Here is an 18,099-nt window from a genome sequence, read left to right as displayed (position 1 = left end):
CACCCTCTAGATATTCATAAATGTGTGCCGTGTGGTATGAACGATGAACATTGAACATATATAGTTCAAGATGTATAATTAAGTGCCCATTTAATGTTTGATGACACCTCTTATCTCAGCCCTACCGGTAAATCTGATAATTAAAACGTATTTGCAATATGCAAGTAACAATATATGGAACCAATTTCATTCACTTACCATGAAAATTTTCGCGCTTCGCGCGAAAGTGTCGACGCCAGGTATTTCCACAATCATTATCTTATCACATCACTTTATGTCTGTGAGTGGAATATATGTATAACGATCGCCACAGGTGTTGTGTTAATCATCCAATAAGGGCCCAAGACCATCGTTCTTACCAATTCTTTTCTTTTCTTTAAGGGGGGGTATTCGTTTACGTCATCGAATTTTTCGCTCCTCCCAAATATATTTTCTGGCAACGCCCTTGGTTCTGTTTCCGAGCATTTTGGCCGAATAAATCGGTTGACCTGGTTTTCCGGTGTCTGAATTAAGCGGTGTCGATTGTATGTTGATTACAGAAGTGATCAGTAACGAAGTATTCCTTCGTTTTCATAGCACTCAATTGGATTTTTCCCACTTGGACTATACTTTCTCAATTAGTTATGTTGTAAGACTATTTCCACTTCTACTAGAACAGTTTTCGGTCGAAATTACTCACCTTGTACAATTTGTATGTTGAATGTTTGGGAAGTAGTTTGTGATAAATTTTCATCACTGGTATATGAGTGGATTTGTCATAAAAAAAAACGCGTGAAATAGCCATTGTATCACAGCAAGAGAATATATTTTAGAAGGTTCTATCTTTTAATTAATCACCATGCATTGGTCGCGAGTATCCATATTGTGATTTCCAAATCGATCTAGTGCTGGGGTCAGACTCGCACAAACTACTCATTTAGTTAGTTGGAGGTCAACTAACTAACGATTTTAGGAGTAGTTCTTGTTTTTGTTCTAGTCGCAGATTTTGAAAATCGAGTAGTTCTAGTTCTATTTCTAGTTTCACATTTGAAAAAAAATATCAGTCGCCGATAAACTATGGAAAGCACGTGTCGTTGTTTTGAGCAAACTGAGATACCGGTGTTCTGTTCCATGGTGCCTGTGCGCTCTGTGCAGCCATTGCTAGCACCGAGTCATCACACTACTAACAGTGGCGTAGCCAGTAGGTGGATTTTTGAGGTCGAAATTTCTCCCATTTAACATTATAAATCAGTGGTTCCTAACATTTTTCGGTGGCAGGGCCAAATTCAGAATTTCAGAGTACGGTCGAGGCCGCACGAATACAAGGGCAATGAAAGGAGCCCAAAATAGTCACCAAAATATGAAAATTGGCATTGTTTCGATCATTCGCTCGACGCCATTGGCCATTGTGTTAACGCGCTCCCGGTGTTCAGAACAATCAACCTTTGGTGGCTATTTCGGAGTAGTTTTATTGCCCTGGCGAGATTTCAATCCGTATTTTTGGAATCAGTGCCACACTTGCTTTCGATAATTACCAACATATCAAATTATGGACGCTTGGGTCGCGAGCTACAGGACTACCAATTAAGCTTCTTTTTGCCGGCTAAGCAGTACGCATCTCGGCGTATTCAATCGTGCGAGTCACTTGTTGCACATATATCTGTAAATTAGTTATCAATATCCAGGGCCGTAACAGCACTTCGTCAGGCCCCCCAAAACGTTGCTCTTGGGCCCCACATAGGGTGATAAACCGAACTTCCAAGCCTCCCACCCGCCGCCTCCCCCCTCGGATTAGATGGCTATTTACCGCTATTTATCATCTAAATCGGGTGTCCGTTTTAACTTCTCTCGACTAATTGCGCGAAGCGCCAAAAAAATATATAGGCCTAATTCATGATTGAATCGGTCAATATAATCGGGAATTGCATATATATATTGGTATCAATTTTTATCCTCTCTCTGCTCACGTAATCAGATTGACCGGTTGAGCCGAGTGAGTTGTGTTTGAAAAGGTAGGACCAGGACAGGTAAAATCTCAAAAAATATTTGGCGGACTGGTGGACCTTCAAAAAATTGAAATCAACCCAAAATGTAAAGTATGAAACCGTTTTTTGCACGTATGGTACTCTAGAGAGTGACGTTTTGAGGGTTTTGTTCATGATGATATTTACACGATTTTACGATTGTTAGTATGCTGAGTCGATGTAAAATTATTTGTCCAGATAAACGTGCTAGCGTCGAGAGTCTATTTACTTCGCTTTGAAGGACGCGGATTACCCAACAACGCCAACTCGAATAACATTCTTATAATCGACAATATCTAGATATGAAGCGTTTCGGAGTCGGACCAAGTCAGTGTTGGGATGACTCGAGTCAACTTTTTCAGATGATTTGACTCGACTCGAGTCACAGTTGAAAAATAAATTGACTTGACTCGGCGTCTCAAAAATGTGGATTTACTCGTGACTCGAAGCAAAATTTTCGACCCAGTTTCAAGCCGTCAAATAATCGGTGTCGACCAACTCGATGTACCTGTATGTGCAGTACATGGTACATGCTCTCGACACGCTGCTATGGCATGTGAGCAACCAGTCATTCAACGATTTTGCAACCTGGTTTTACTCGACCTCCGTCGGCAAGTCACTAATAAATTGACCGCAAACGTAGTGATTAATTAGAGCTTACGTAGTCGTAAACCGGTAGTATTCTATCAGTAGCAGTGCAGGGCCTACGATATTCAATATCGTAGGCCCCGAGCAGTGTCTTTCTGGTCAGTACCAATCGAAACAGACCTCTTGCAAAATTTAAATCGGACTCATAGATTAGTTCAAACATATAAATTACTCGTCAGCAATTGGTACAGGCTTCAATTGTATCGTATGGATATATAGGTAGATGGTGCAACGTGTATTGGATCATATCAATTTGTTTCATTTTCTGAGATTTTATAATCTGTCATCATTTGGTGGACAGTTACCGACGTGACCTGGTAGTTCTACGTATATGTGGGCGTATAATTACCTCGATATTCGTTAATCGAGTCATAATTCATAGTAAATCAATATGTACTTCAATCATCTCGCAAAATGGAATGGCTTGAATCATGTCTCGAACTTCGAAAATTCGTCATGACTTTGTGACTTGAATTGTGACTTGACTTGACTTGACTTGACTCGAGTCACCCCAAAAAATCGTGTGGCTTGACTTGAGTCCGAATGTGCATTGACTCGACTTGACTTGTGACTCGAAGGTAGGTCTCTACACCGCACAAAGCAACTTGTAGTGCTACCTCGCGCATTCCCCAATACCACCAGACGTACTAGGAATGCAATACGCCGCACGAAAACACCTGGTAACAGCGACACGGGGTTAGCCACAAAGTGAATGAATTGAAAATGAATGATCGTGCAAACTGCGAGGTTTAGCGAGTCTGCTCGTACTTGTAGCTCGAATGTCATCAAAGAAGATGGCTTGAACTTAAAGTTAAATGGAACATGTTTCCACGCTTAATATTCAGAGGTGGTTAGTAACGAAGTACTTCTAGTTTTTGGAAGTATTCAAGTAGTTGTCCTCTACTTCTGGTACTTACTCAAGTAGATCTGATTTTCTTTACTTCTACTTCTACTTCGTAATAGTTTGTGATTTACTTAATTTACTTTTCGCTATTTTCAGTTTGTCAAGTAGAAGTAGTTTAATCGACCAATGGCCAATACGAAAGATAGCCTGAGGAATTTTGGGGCTGTTTTCACGGAGTTCCAACATTTAATACTGGAAAAAGTCATGTAAAGTCCATAAATTTTGTTTGGCTTCGCGTACAGTAGTTATGGAGTGACAAATATGTTTTCACGATAGGTAAAGTGAATATAATTTAGGTACCGGATTGTTTATGGTTCCGCTCACACCGCATTGTCTCCCATATCAAATATTTCATCACAGTAAATATGGCCCACCATAACGTTTGAAACTACCATTTCGCAATCTAGCAATTACCTATTATATCGTTATCTAGCAGCCCATGACGTGACCTGACTTTTTGGAACGTTACACCTATTTTAGCAAACCACCTTTGAAGCTTTATGGACAAAAGACATGAAATATATTTTCCGCTTTTCAGAAGTGGTATTTGTATTTCATTTTCAATTCCGAGTATGATACTCGGAGTATCATACTTTGAGTTCTAATTACTCTCAGTTCTTTTGTCTGCAGAACAATGTTGAAGCATGAAAGCAAGTGTAGTAATGCCTCTATTTTCCGAAAATAAATCTACACCAATTATAAATTTTACGATCCACAATATTTGTATACTAAAACTAATCGCTCGAAGTGTTGAAACCGTATCCGATACAACTTATCCGTATTGCTCTTCGTCTAAACTTGGGGCCTTATAATATGGGGTAGGGCGCCATGCCATGATATTTTCTAAAACGGGGTCTTATAGTAAACCAAGGGTTAGTATCGTATTTTCATATCAATACTATAATTTGCATCTTATAAAGCGAAAGAATGCTTATTCTGTCGAAAATTGCTACCTCCTGGGATGCATCAATACGAATCCAGCTCTCTGCACCTACCGCATAGCTCAATTTGCAGCTTTTGACACTCTATGAGAACGAAAGACTTTTTTCAAAACTACTTGCTTACTTGAGTCAATTTAAAGTCAGTCAATTCTACTTCTACTTCAAGTAGTTTTAGGTGGATGAAGTACTTCTACTCATACTTGGGTAGATTTTTTCGTCGCTACTTCTACTCCTACTTGAGCAGCTTTCTTGACTACTTTGACCACCTTTGTTAATATTACATCACCAAGTTCTGAATATGTTGATGGTGATGTTTTATTTATTTGATCAAATGACAAGCCTTCACATTTTGCATCTTAAAATTAAGGTATATAATTTTAAAATACCTGACGAACCGCCAGAAAATTAGTCGCGGACCGGCGGTTGAGTTTGATACTCCCGGTCTACAATCTAATGATGCTCTTTCTTTAATTTAGTTCCTAATATTATCACTATTGTCATAAATGATAAGAGTTCTGTGATAGTGTCCTGTGATGATCAATTTCACAAAAAAAAAATTGCATAGAGTCGAGTATTCATCGTCAATCCGATATTTCTGGCGAATAGATCTCTCAAAACGGTAACCTCAAGCTTCATATGGATGTACATGCAGATGTAAAAGATCATGAATGTGATATATGTGGGAAGGAATTTACCAAGAAAAGATTTTTGGAGCGTCATATGGATTTACATGCTGGCATCACAAGTCATAAGTGTGATATATGTGGGAAATCATTTAGTCGAAAGTCTGGGCACAAGCGTCATATGGATATGCATGCCGGTATCAAAAATCATGGCTGTGACACTTGTGGAAAAAAATTTACCAGGCAAAATGAGCTGAAGGGTCATATGCTTATGCATGCTGGCATCAAACATCATAAATGCGATGTATGTGGGAAAACATTTACTTGGAAGAAAAACTTCAGATGTCATATGAATATGCATTTTGAAATAAAAATACATAAGTGTGATATATGTGGGAAAGAATATACTCAGAAAAGATTTTTGGAGCGTCATTTGGATTTACATGCTGGCATCAAAAGTCATAAGTGTGATATATGCGGGAAGTCATTTGGTCAAAAGTCCGACCACAGGCGTCATATGGATGTGCATGCCGGCATCAAAAATCATGGATGTGTTATTTGTGGAAAACAATTTACTACGAAGAATGAGCTGAACGGTCATATGCTTATGCATGCTGGCATCAAACATTATAAATGCGATATATGTGGAAAAAAATTTACTCGTAAGACCACCCTCAGATGCCATATGAATATGCATGTTGGAATAATAATCCATAAGTGTGTTATATGTGCGAAGGAATTTTCTAAAAAGAGTAATCTTAAGGCTCATATGATTGTACACACTGGCATCAAAAATCATAAATGTGATATTTGTGGGAAAGAATTTACTCGCAAAACATTTTTGGACTGTCATATGGATATACATGCTGGTATCAAAAGTCATAAGTGTGATATATGCGGGAAGTCATTTGGTCAAAAGTCTGACCACAGGCGTCATATGGATATGCATGCCGGCATCAAAAATCATGGATGTGACATTTGTGGAAAAAAATTTACTACGAAGAAGGAGTTCAAAGCTCATATGCATATGCATGCTGGCATCAAACATTATGAATGCGATTTATGTGGGAGTGCATTTACTTGGAAGAGCAACCTCAGACGTCATATGAATATGCATGCTGACGTCAAAAATCATGGATGTGATGTATGTGGGAAAGAATTTACTCTGAACAGTACCCTCAAACGTCATATGGATATACATGCTGGCATCAAAAGGATAACCTGAAATGTCATGTAGATATGCATGCTGGCGTAAAATCCATCAATGGAAAATTTGTGGAAAGGTCAAGCTTAATATGGATATATTATACACGAGGGCGTCAAGAGTCATAAGTGTGGCATATATCATCAAAAACTCATGAATGTAATATGTGTGAAAAATATTTACTTGGAAGAGTGCCATGAAGCTTCATCGATAGGCACAATGTAATCGAAAATGTGATGTATATGTGACAGCATTTACTCAGACACGCCTCCCAAAGTTTACTCCATTAATACTCATGAATTTCAAGAATATGAATATTTTCTCATTTTTCATTGCAAATTTGAGCAAATTGCAAATCAGAGCAAATTTTGTTCTCAAAGTTTTTAAGAATTTATCAAGTATGGCGTGTGTGAAAAGTCCCGATGTTTTACTAGGTGAAGACAGGTAGACTAGACGTGAATCCTGAACTGAATAGCTGCATTTTATCAAATTCTGACATGGTGGATGTTCGATGTGGGCGGACAACTGCGATGTTGATATTTTACGTCTTGGCTCCACCTATTAAACTCATATGAATCACATAATTGCACACTGTTCGACTCGATTGTAGTGCCTGCTTGAGCTTGAGTCATTTCTACCTAATTTTGGAACGCTGCATCCGAATACAGGGTTATTATATTTTATCGCTTGACGTTCTTCAGATACTATATAGTTTGAGTGCTTCCCCTTTATGTACTCAAGTAGATTTTGCCAACTTGAGGCAGTTTTTTTGCAGTACTTCTTACATTTACAGTTTGAGTTTTCAAAAGTAAAAAGTAGTTTTAAGGATAAGATTGTATTGCTTTTATGAGTTGAATTGTCAGAAGAAACGGATGAAATTAGCCCTCAGTCACGATATCTAAATATTTTTTTGAAGATTCTACCTATGGGTTGCGTCATCACGAAGGCGTTTTTTTTTTTGACATTGCGAAAAAGGAAAAATTTTGTCAAAATTGCAGCGTTAGGTCAAAATATTGTCCTAATTGTTTACAAATTCAAATTTATTTTGCAAATTAACATAAATTATATGCCATTTTTTTTAATTTTTCGCGCTGGCACGATTTAAAAGCGTACCCTTCGTCCAAGAAAATATACGCATGATTTATAGAAATGAGCATTTCCGCGTCGGCCATTACCGCGCCACGACGCACCAAAACATATGAAGCTTCAGGCCATGTAAAATGCCACTTCGAAAAATGTGCCAGAACGATCGGCAGCGAGAAAACCTTGGCCTAAAAGGACTGCCCTTCTCATGCTGACCGAAAATTCGATATATATCTTTATTGTCCATAGGCGCCTCAATGGGTGTCCGGTCAATACCGTAAAAAACATTACCGAGAATGTCATTACCGAGAATGGACACCACCGAGAATGGACATTACCGAGAATGGACATCACAAAAAATGGACATTACCGAGAATGGACACCACCGAGAATGAACATTGCCGAGAATGCAATATATGCAATGCAGTCATGTTATGCATATGTACAGGTCGTGCGTATGTGCATCACGGCGTTGCCACATTCTATGTCGATTTTCGGGTATCAATCCCGACATCGTCCGTCCCAATAAGTTAGATTCTTGGCATTGTCCATTCTCGGTAATATCCATTCTCGATGGTGTCTATTCCAGTGTTGGGATCAAGTCACTACCTTCGAGTCACGATTCATTTCGAGTCATTGCACATTTTGACTCGAGTCAAGTCAAGTCATTCGATTTTCGAAGGTGACTCGAGTCAAGTCAAGTCACTCGATTTTTGGAGGTGACTCGAGTCAAGTCGAGTCAAGTCAAGTCAAGTCACGAGTCAAGTCACAATTCAAGTCAAGTTGCCTTTTTGAAGCATGAGGCATGATTACGTCATTGCATTTTGCTAGCTGTCTGAATTACAGATTTAGTGGTCATTGAGTCTGAACCAATGAACGAATATATAGTTAAATATACATGCAAGAAGGCGCTGTTTCGCTCACATATACGTATAGCACTGCTGAACTACGGAAGTAATTGCACAGTTTATAGTTACCGACCAAAATAGAGAATAGAGAAACGAATTGATAAGATGTACTACATGTAACATTACCCATTTACAAATTGATATGATACAATTCGAGGGGGCGCCAATGGTTGAGGAGAAGCTATATTCGAATTCGATTTCAATAAAACAAGAGGTTTAGTTAAGGTAAGAACAGAGAATAGAAATAGACATTATTTTATTGAATTATTTTACTATACTAGTTTACGATAACGTATGCTGTAAGTTTGGATCACTTCGTTTGCGGTCAATTTATGTGTGAGAGAACAATGGAGGCTCAGTAAAACGCACGATCATTGAATGATTGGTCGCTCTAACAGGTTACACCAGCATTTCGAGAACAATCCGACCATATGCAAGATACACTGAATTTTATCGACACCGATTACTTGATGACTTGAAATTGACTCGTGAATTTTGCTTCGAGTCACGAGTCAATCCACATTTCTGATACGCCGAGTCAAGTCAAGTCAAGTCATTTTAGCCAAGCGTCTCGAGTCAAGTCAAGTCATACGAAAAAGGTGACTCGAGTCATCCCAACACTGGTCTATTCTCGGTAATGGCCATTCTCGATCTTGTCCATTCTCGGTAATAGCCATTCTCGGTGAAGTAAATTCTCGGTAATTTACATTCTCGGTCATGGTTTTCTCGGCATTGGTATGGAACCGCCTAAATGGCTGCCGCCGAATGTTCCTGTCTTGGCAATCTGAACCCCACGAGACAAATACCATTCCGCAGACAAAAATTATTTTCCCGTGCAGAAATACCAATTTGAAATTGTGTGCGTCTTTTAGTTTAGTACGTTTGGGCGATTGCGATGTCTTTTGACATAGCAGACAGGAGATCTGATCTCCAAATACTACTCCTAGTCGTTCCGGCATCTTCCTTCCATACGTTGTATTGCAGTCTTGTGATGTTTTGAAAAGATGAAATTTTATATTTTATGAATAAACTTGAACTTGGACTTGAGGTCACGAAATAACATCATGTAACCATGTCACTATACCTTTCCGACGGGTCCGCCGGAATATGTTTAATTTTTGTTTACGGGCCCTACATTTTTCGAGACACCTCATTGAGCTCTACCGGTAAATCTGATTGCGTGGACAGAGAGAGGATAAAATTTGATAGCAATATATATGCAATTTTCCGATGATATTGGCCGATTGAATCATGAATTCGACAATTTTTTCGGGCTTCGCGCGTTGTTCTGCACCATACAAACAGAATAACAAATGTCGGTGCAAAAACGGAGAGACATGTGGCGGGTCTGGGGGCAAACCGCCCCAGAAGATTGTTTAATTACCATATGGGGGCCCAAGACCAACGTTTTTTTGGGGGGCTGACGAAGTGCTGTTACGGTCCTGAGAACAACTGCACCATACTATAGCATAGGACATATACCCTGGATCCGTCTACAGCAGGGGTGGCCAACCTGCGGCGGCGGAAGGACCATTATGCGGTCGTCAACGTGCAATTTTAACTTATGAAACGAATTGACTTCCGAATATTTGACAGATTTTGATTCATCTTTATTTGACTCCAAGTTTCGCGCCTGTCAGGGCGAACTGATTCTTTTTATATAAATATAGAAATGTCCTTGCAATCTGATTCCCAGTGCAATCCCGAGGTCAATCCTAATGTGAGGGCAGGAAAACACAGCATGTAATAAAGCGACTATAATAGTGGTCCTTACTAAGAACTTCGTAGCCATGGAACACTAGAGGTTCAGTGGGCCAGTCTGACGGTTTCCGCCGAAGGTCAAGATTTTCGAATACACGCTATTGTCAGTTGCAGGCAATTAGACTCGATCATTTGTCGACTGGTGAATGCCCTGGTGTCACATCGTGTGCAGTGCCGTACACATGAAGTTTGGGTTGAAAATTGGAACCCCGTTATTTTAAAATGCTGATTCTTTTTCCAATATTTGTTACCTCGCTTCCAATTTCACCAATTCGTCGCACGCTGTTGTGTTTAGACCAGTGTTTCTTATCTGGTGTTCCCTGAGCCCAGGGCCGTAACAGCACTTCGTCAGCCCCCCCCAAAACTTTGGTCTTGGGCCCCCCATAGGGTTATAGACCTAACTTCTGGGGGGCTTCGCCCCCCAGACCCCCCTCCGCCGATACACTGTTTACCACTATTCATCGTGTTCATTGGGACTTTTTTGGTCAATCAGCTTCTGTCCCTTAAGCGCGCGGAGCGCGGAAAATTTCTAGAATTCATGATTCCATCGGTCAGTATGATCGGGAATTGCATATATTGTTATCAATTTTTATCTTCTCTCTGCTCACGTAACCAGATTTGCCAGTAAAGCTGATTGAGGTGTGTTTGAAAATGTAGGACCACTCAATAATAATTAAACATCTTTTCGGGCGTATATACCCGTTGGCAGGAACGAAACAGTACCTCGTCAGCCCCCCCAAAACGGGGGTCTTGGGCTCTCACAGGGTGATAAAACGACCCCCCCCCCCCATCACGTTGTTCGCGTTTGTCAGGAAATTTTCTGTACTGCGTTGTGAACCAGCGCGAAGCGCGAAAATTTTCGATAATTTATGATAAAATCGGTCAGTCAGATCGGCGATTGCATATATATTATGCTATCAATTTATTGTCCTCTCTACTCACGTAATTAGATTTACCGGTAAAGCTGAGTGAAGTGTCTGGAAAACGGGAGGGCCCGTAAAGAATGATTAAACATCTTCGGGCGGGCGGACCTGTTGATATGACTTCGTTACATGATGTTATTTCGTGACTTCCAGTCTGCTATATCAAAAAATATAGAATCGCCCAAATAGGCTTCTAAACTAAGAGACGGACACGATTTCAAATTGGTATTTCTTCACTGGCATAAAATTTTTCCCAGCCGGATGGTATTTGTCTTGTGAGGTTCAGATTGCAAAGACAGGAACATTCGGCGCCAGTCATTTAGGCGCCTATGGACAATTAAACATATATGCATTTTGTATAGCCTATATAACGAAGTCTTCAGTCTGTATAAGGGCATAGACCTTTTTGGCCAAGCTATTCTCGCTGCCGATCGTTCTGGCACACTTCTTGGAGTCGCATGTTATATGGCCTAAAACTTGATTGTATGTCATGGTGGGTCGTGGCGCGGTCGTGGGTAATGGCCCAATACCCAATAAAATAGAAAAAGCGGTACAAGAATTCGCGCGCAGCGCGAAAAAATTTTGGGCCCCCTTCGAACTCGGGCCCCCCCCAATTGGGGGGTTTGGGGTGCGGCAGTTACGGTGCTGCCTGAGCCAGTCTCAGGGGTTCCGTGGAGACAAACACTATAAGACAACACCCGATCAGCTCATACGTATGATTTGTGATGATACCATGGCCATCATTCGTTGCAGACAGTTATTCAACACCCCGTCCTTCTAAATGCCAATTCGACCTCAAATATTCCTAACAAGCTCATTTGTATTTAGGGAATTGGTAGTATGCTGTTAGTAATATTGGTAATCCGATGACACATTCCAAGGTGGAATCTGGCATTTCTAAATTGGTATCTGAAAGTGAACAACAGAAGTGTATACCATTAATTTGCAACAGATATTCATTATAATGTTGACGTTTGCTGGAAAATCATTATTTTTCTTTTCTTTTAGCCCTCTGTTGGTGCTAGGTTTGTGAACCATTAATGTACAATTCATACGATGTATGCTGTGGTTGAATTTATTCTTATGACTGTACGAAAATTTGGGGTTCCCGGAGGCTTACACTTGTAGAATACCGTAATTATTCCCTAGGTAACTAGGTTAGTAAAGATTGAGAACCACTGTATTATACAGTTATTTCGATAGTAACACGATTCAACAAATACAGTCGACTGAGCTCAATGCAGACAATTTGGTGCCTCTGATGAAGAGTTGGCGGGCACAGCGCCACACTATAGGATTTAAACAGAATTAAAAAGTAAATCAATTAGGCAAAGTATGACGTAACAGTCCAAAATCACAGACCATAAAATTTCCATTGTAACAATGGCAACACCAAACTTTGAACTATTCGGTACTAGGATAGTAGCTAGGCAAATGTAAATGAAACGCAGACACGAAACAAAACGGACTAATGGCAAATTTGGTTTTATTAAATTGGCCCGATCAACCGAATAGTTGTGGATTCCAAGGTCTAACACTTTTAAATGAATCGAAGATCTGCCCCGAGCAGTAATCTAGGGTTACCATCAGTGGTGGCCCTACGAACGGGGGGGGGGGGCTGGGCGAGACTTACCGGGGCCCCCCCTATAAGTATCTATCCGTAACTTCTGGGGGGCGGAGCCCACCAGACCCCCCTTCCGCATCGCTTATTATTATCTATCTTTCACCGCCGCAAGAGGTTTGCCCAGGTCCTGGATTCAGTCATGTCTGTTTTGCATGTGTGCAAGGATAGACTTCATCAAAACTAAGTAATTCTACCGCATGCAGAGACGTGATTATTATCGGGATACGGGACTTTTCTAACAAATGCAGTGATTTGATGATGATTGAAACATCTGTACGGAATCATATTCTTGCTTGGTACACGGATATCCATGTTTATTCGTCATTCTCCTTGAAAAAAGCACAAAATCCAAAGAGGGGGGGGCCTTCGACCAGGGGGGGCCCGGGCGACCGCCCACCTCGCCCACCCCAAAAGCCACCACTGGTTACCATACACCAGAGGTCTCAAACACGCGGCGGCATTTTGGAATTTCAAGTATTCAACAATATATTCAAGGGTAATATATCTTTTTTAGATATAAGAACTTAAATTTCATGCTAAAAATACTATAAAAATCGCTGAAATCTCAACAAACTTCACTATCACATCACTTTTAAAAGCTACCATGCTGTAGAAGATAAAATATTACGTCACATTTCTAGTTCATGATGATAATTCGTGACTGAAAATTGTGATTTGGTTTGGTGTGACCTTTTCGTAAAATTACTACTCTATTTCGGATTGACTGGGTGATTTAGAAATGACTCCAGGTCCGGTTAAGTCGGGTTGAACGTTAAAATCAGAGAAGGACTTGCGACTCGGAACGGTGACTTGGTAATCCTACGGAGGCAACAATCTGTGAAACTGTCATGGGGAATAGTAATACATCAAAAGGTCCTAGCTTGCGTTGGGTAGGGTACATAGCTATCTAATCAGATCAGTATGGCGACCATTGGTATTCTGTGATCTCCGTGACTAAGTTGGTTACATGCAGGGTGTTGTTTGTTCTCTTTATCCATGTTATTATGGCGAGAAATCTTGTAGCAGCCTTCGCTCTACAGCTGTAACACCAATCAGCTCTTCGCCGCTTGGACGCTACGCGCGATTTTATGTGAATGGGCTTTCTGATTTTGTATAGTTGGGCTACCATCAGAAATTGTGTTGAAATACAGGTGTAACACCAATCAGTCCTTCGCCGCTTGGACGCTACGCGCGATTTTATGTGAATGGGCTTTCTGATTTTAATATAGGTAGGCTACCATCAGAAATTGTGTTGAAAATGCACGGGGGCTACAAGAAATATTATTGGAAGCACAAGGGGTACGAGCGCTAAAAAGCAATGACATTACTATGGCTCAATAATGATTATACTCAAGTTGTTATTGATATGTTCCAATAATATCGAAGGCAGAATCTAACGATGATCTAATTTGACTTGGGCAATGACAGTAACAATAGCCGATACTTTTCACGACTATATCAAAAGCAGGATTAGGCAATACCGCTAAAAGGCTCTGATATCAGATCAATCTTCAGTATATTTTAAAATATTCTACATAAAATTGTGGTACGTCAAAGTTCCACTAGCTGCTATATTGCAACCCGACAGTTTTACGATGTCATCCTCTCGCATGATGTCTAGAACTCATTAATTAAAAAAAATTATGCCCGGCACAAAAGCAATTTTATTCAAATATTTGAAAATGTGATTTTTTACCGTGTCAAGCGTGAATAGTAAAATAGTAAATTAGTAAATTAAATTTCCACGATGTTTCTGGAATACCTGTCTGCATGGTACCGTCACATATGGCCTCCTTGGCAATTATACATTGAATATCCCTATTATTGATGCTGCGGCCCGCGGCGTCATCAAAAACTAGGAAATTGGCCTGCGAGCAAATTTGAGTTAGAGACCTCTGCCACACACCCTATTTTTTGACATTTTTGAAAGTGTCCTCGGAAGACGCACAATGTCCTCTATTTTGAGATTTCATCCTCTTTTTCGAGGATTCTGGTTAAATATAGGGCAAAATTCGACTGAGATACCGGAAATCAGCGCTGAAGTGACGCACCGGCGGCTATTTCGGGAGTTGAGCCGGAAAGCTGACCTTATTTTTTATGGTCAACAGACCACGAAGTGGGAAACATTTTTACCATTTATTCGGGATTGCAAGTCTGAAAAATTTGAAAAAGTGTCCACTTTTCAGATTTCCAAAATTTGGCAAACCCAAATAAGCCCATATTTACATGGTGAGGTCGTCTCGGAGCTAAGTCGTGTTGGAGTGACGTCATGTGACGGCTGACCGAAGTGCTGAAAATTCGATTGAGTTTACAATTTCATAGGCAAAAGTTGTCACAGCTCAAGTGATACTATAGATAACCAATCTAGTGATACAGCCGTCTGGGATTAAGCTAGGGGATTATGCTACGCAAGTTCAATAATCCGAATAGTTTTCGCATTTCCAGAATAACGTAGCACATCTTGCGTATTTCCCTGATGCTGAGCTGTGCAAGTTATATGGTTTGCTAATTTGCTATACTCGCTTCATAATCCGTCACGCTTAGCAAATAAGACCACGTGCATATCGTTGGAACATCAGTATCATGCAATGATATGGCTCTTCTTTTCAACCAGATGGGTGCCGAGTTCGTGATTTTATTTTTATAAATGTTGGTAGAAATGGTAGAGTCGGGAGCTATTGCTCTGCTATTGCACTGCTATTGCTCAAGCCGCCTCACAGTCTGCGCGAAACGGATTTGGCTCAAGATGGTGGTAGCAATTTGCCTTTTTCCCTTTTTCGAAAATGAGGGAGTCGGATTGACGAGTCAGCTTCGAAGCTGACCCAATCGGCCATGCAAATGGGCTTAATAACAGTGAGCAATAGAGGTCGACCGATATTGATTTTGCAGGCCGATACCGATACCTATTATCGACACACTCACATCGCCGATAACCGATAGGCCGATATTATGGAAGGAGTAGAGAACCATTTCCTCCAAAAATATTATATATTGGGCAAGATGGCACTTGTACATGCCACAAAAAGCTGTATGCATACAACAAGCAAGCAAAACTGAAATCGGAAAGAATTGTTGCTGAATTTTGCACATTCATTGAAATTTAGGCTACCCAAAAATTCAAAACGTGATGCAGAAATGCAGCCCAGTCCAGTAGAAGTAAGTTGTAATGCAGGAAGCTCAGCATGTATTCTCAGCGGTTTGACCTGCAAGTTTAGTTTTTGATTTTTTTTAACATGAAATATCGGCCGCGATATCAGCCATCATAGGCCGATATCGATAATCTGTAAAGTTCCAAGTATCGGTCTCGATAATCGACATCTCGTGTGCTGTGCATGTCATCATGAGAGTTCTGTGCACAGGAGAGGTTCTCACCTAAATGGTAATTAGTGTACCGATAACTCTTGAAAAGAGGCACCCGAAAACTCTTCGAGTGTAATAGAGCATTATTAATTTGGGATCCAGAAAAGAGTTACATCACCGGACTAGAAACTGCTAATTCTAGATTTTTACGGGGAATCCTCTTGCGTTGGCTAAAATCCACTTTATAATAATACTGCTGTGGTGTTGACTAAGAAGTTATATTTCTTCACGGAGTGGATGATTTATCTCTATGGGTGGCAATTATAATGTGGGGCTCAGATTGCCAGGACAAGAACATTAGGCGCCAGCCATTCAAGCGTCTATGGACAAGGGAAAATTCAATATTATATATCGGTTTCGGCCAACATGACTCGGTCCTTTCCAGCCAAGGTTCCCTCGCCGCCGAGCTTTTTCGCAGTACATTTCGAAGAGCCGCATGTTGGCTGAAACGTCGTTGTCAACGTCTTAGTATGTCGTGACGTGGTAATGCCGGATGCCGAAATGCCTATCCCTATAAATTATGCGTATTTTCATTGGGGGAAGACTAGGCTAGTAGCCTATGGCTACCCATGCTGATATCAAGATAGTATGTGGCAATAAATCGCGCGAAACGCGAAGAAAGTTTGAATACACGTTATATAACTATTAGGGATGGTGTGAACGTGAGGTTCACGTTCGTTCTCTGTGTGTGAACCATAGACATGGGGTGATTACTTCATGAATGTAATCGATTGCGATTACGATTACAGCAAAATCAGGAAGCAGTCGATTACGATTACGATTACATTGGAAAAGGAATCACGATTACTCACGATTACATTCATTTTGTTTCTTAGGACCATAATTTTAGAAGATATATTGGCAGACAATATATGGATTGCGATGAAAAGGCCTAATGAGATATCAACTTTCTACATCATGCGTCATTCGCTTGTTAATTCATAATGTACCCATTGCCCAACCTTATAGGGGATGATTTATCGCACCCAACGATTTGCATTCTTACCAGGTCTTTAACTGCCGCACCCCAAACTCCCTAATAGGGTGGGGAGCGTAGGCTACTCGAAAGTGACTCAAAAGTATTTCGTAAGGTAAACCAAGATAGATTATAGAGCAGGGGTGGGCAAACTACGGCCCGCAACACCGTTCTGTGCGGCCCGCGAGAGTCTAAAGAAACTTATTAAAATATTGATAAAATGCGTACCAAAAATCGAATTAATGCAGGGAGTAGTGAGGCTAAGGAACTTTGGCGCCCGCCAATCCCAGAAGACCACGTCGCCTTAATTGTCACGCCTACATTGCCACATCATCCGCCCATTGCCGCACCTATAGCACACCCATTGCCACACCTATAGGACGCCCCTTGCCACATCATCAGCCACGCCCATTGCTACATCATTTGATACGTCATCAGCCACGCGCATTGCCACATCACTCGCCTATATAACGCCCATTGCTACATCATCATGATTATGCGTACTGAGCTGTTTTTGAGAACATGAATTCTCGCGTAATACACTAAACGTTGAACTAGATTTCATAACGTCACCACAGAAGAATTAGGCAACTATCTTGCTCTAGGTTCTAGGTTCGATCCCTGTAGTCGCCGCATTTCATACGATTAAGCGCTTTTCATATCTCCTAACACTTTACTCAGTCTCATTGAAATAGCCTTGTATAGTGTACGAGTTCATTTTATTTCGTAAAAAGAGCATATCAATGATATCGCTGATCGTTATTGCGTCGATTCGCGTTCTGAAATCCTCCAGGTCGGTTGATGTTTCGAGGTACACCGCTTTGCTGCCATCCGACGCCGCGATCCGAGTTCTTGCGTTCGATCTGGCCGTTTTGTTTGATGTAGCGATCACTGGCTTGTAGTATATACGATACGAGCGGAAGGTCAGGATTAGGAACAACTACGCTGGGCGAATAGATGACAAATTCATCAGCCGGATTCAGAGGTTGATAATGCTCGATCCCATCGCGAGTATACGTAACGACCAAACCTCCTTCATGCTTCAGAGTGGCTCGATATTTCTGAATGGTCCCACTTGTGGAATGTACAAAGATTTGATCCGAGGTCAATTCTGCTCCATTCGAGGCTTCGATACGTAATT

The 18,099-nt window shown here is 40.8% G+C and overlaps 2 protein-coding genes and 1 long non-coding RNA gene across 3 annotated transcripts in view; 2 read left to right on the top strand and 1 right to left on the bottom strand.

Annotated features, from left to right (window-relative positions):
- The window catches only part of LOC145435335 (uncharacterized), a 200,220-nt gene that overhangs the window by 38,409 nt on the left and 143,712 nt on the right, over positions 1 to 18,099 (top strand). The gene's annotated exons all lie outside the window — the stretch shown is intronic.
- Positions 1 to 18,099, bottom strand: part of LOC145435071 (microfibril-associated glycoprotein 4-like) — a 489,059-nt gene that overhangs the window by 432,913 nt on the left and 38,047 nt on the right. The gene's annotated exons all lie outside the window — the stretch shown is intronic.
- Positions 4,973 to 6,399, top strand: LOC145435269 (uncharacterized). Its single transcript, XM_080312593.1, has one exon. The coding sequence runs from the start codon at positions 5,133 to 5,135 to the stop codon at positions 6,342 to 6,344; it is 1,212 nt and encodes a 403-aa protein (XP_080168719.1). The 5' UTR covers positions 4,973 to 5,132; the 3' UTR covers positions 6,345 to 6,399.

Source organism: Botryllus schlosseri, chromosome 1 (assembly GCF_051294905.1).
Source record: "Botryllus schlosseri isolate E-star chromosome 1, Bs_hap1, whole genome shotgun sequence".
Classification (NCBI taxonomy): Eukaryota; Metazoa; Chordata; class Ascidiacea; order Stolidobranchia; family Styelidae; genus Botryllus; species Botryllus schlosseri.
Note: the sequence above shows the minus strand (reverse complement) of the source record. Positions and strands in the feature narration are given on the sequence as shown.

Excerpts from the sequence above, each read along its gene's own strand:
- LOC145435269 (XM_080312593.1), top strand. The coding sequence starts at position 5,133 with ATGGATGTACATGCAGATGTAAAAGATCATGAATGTGATATATGTGGG.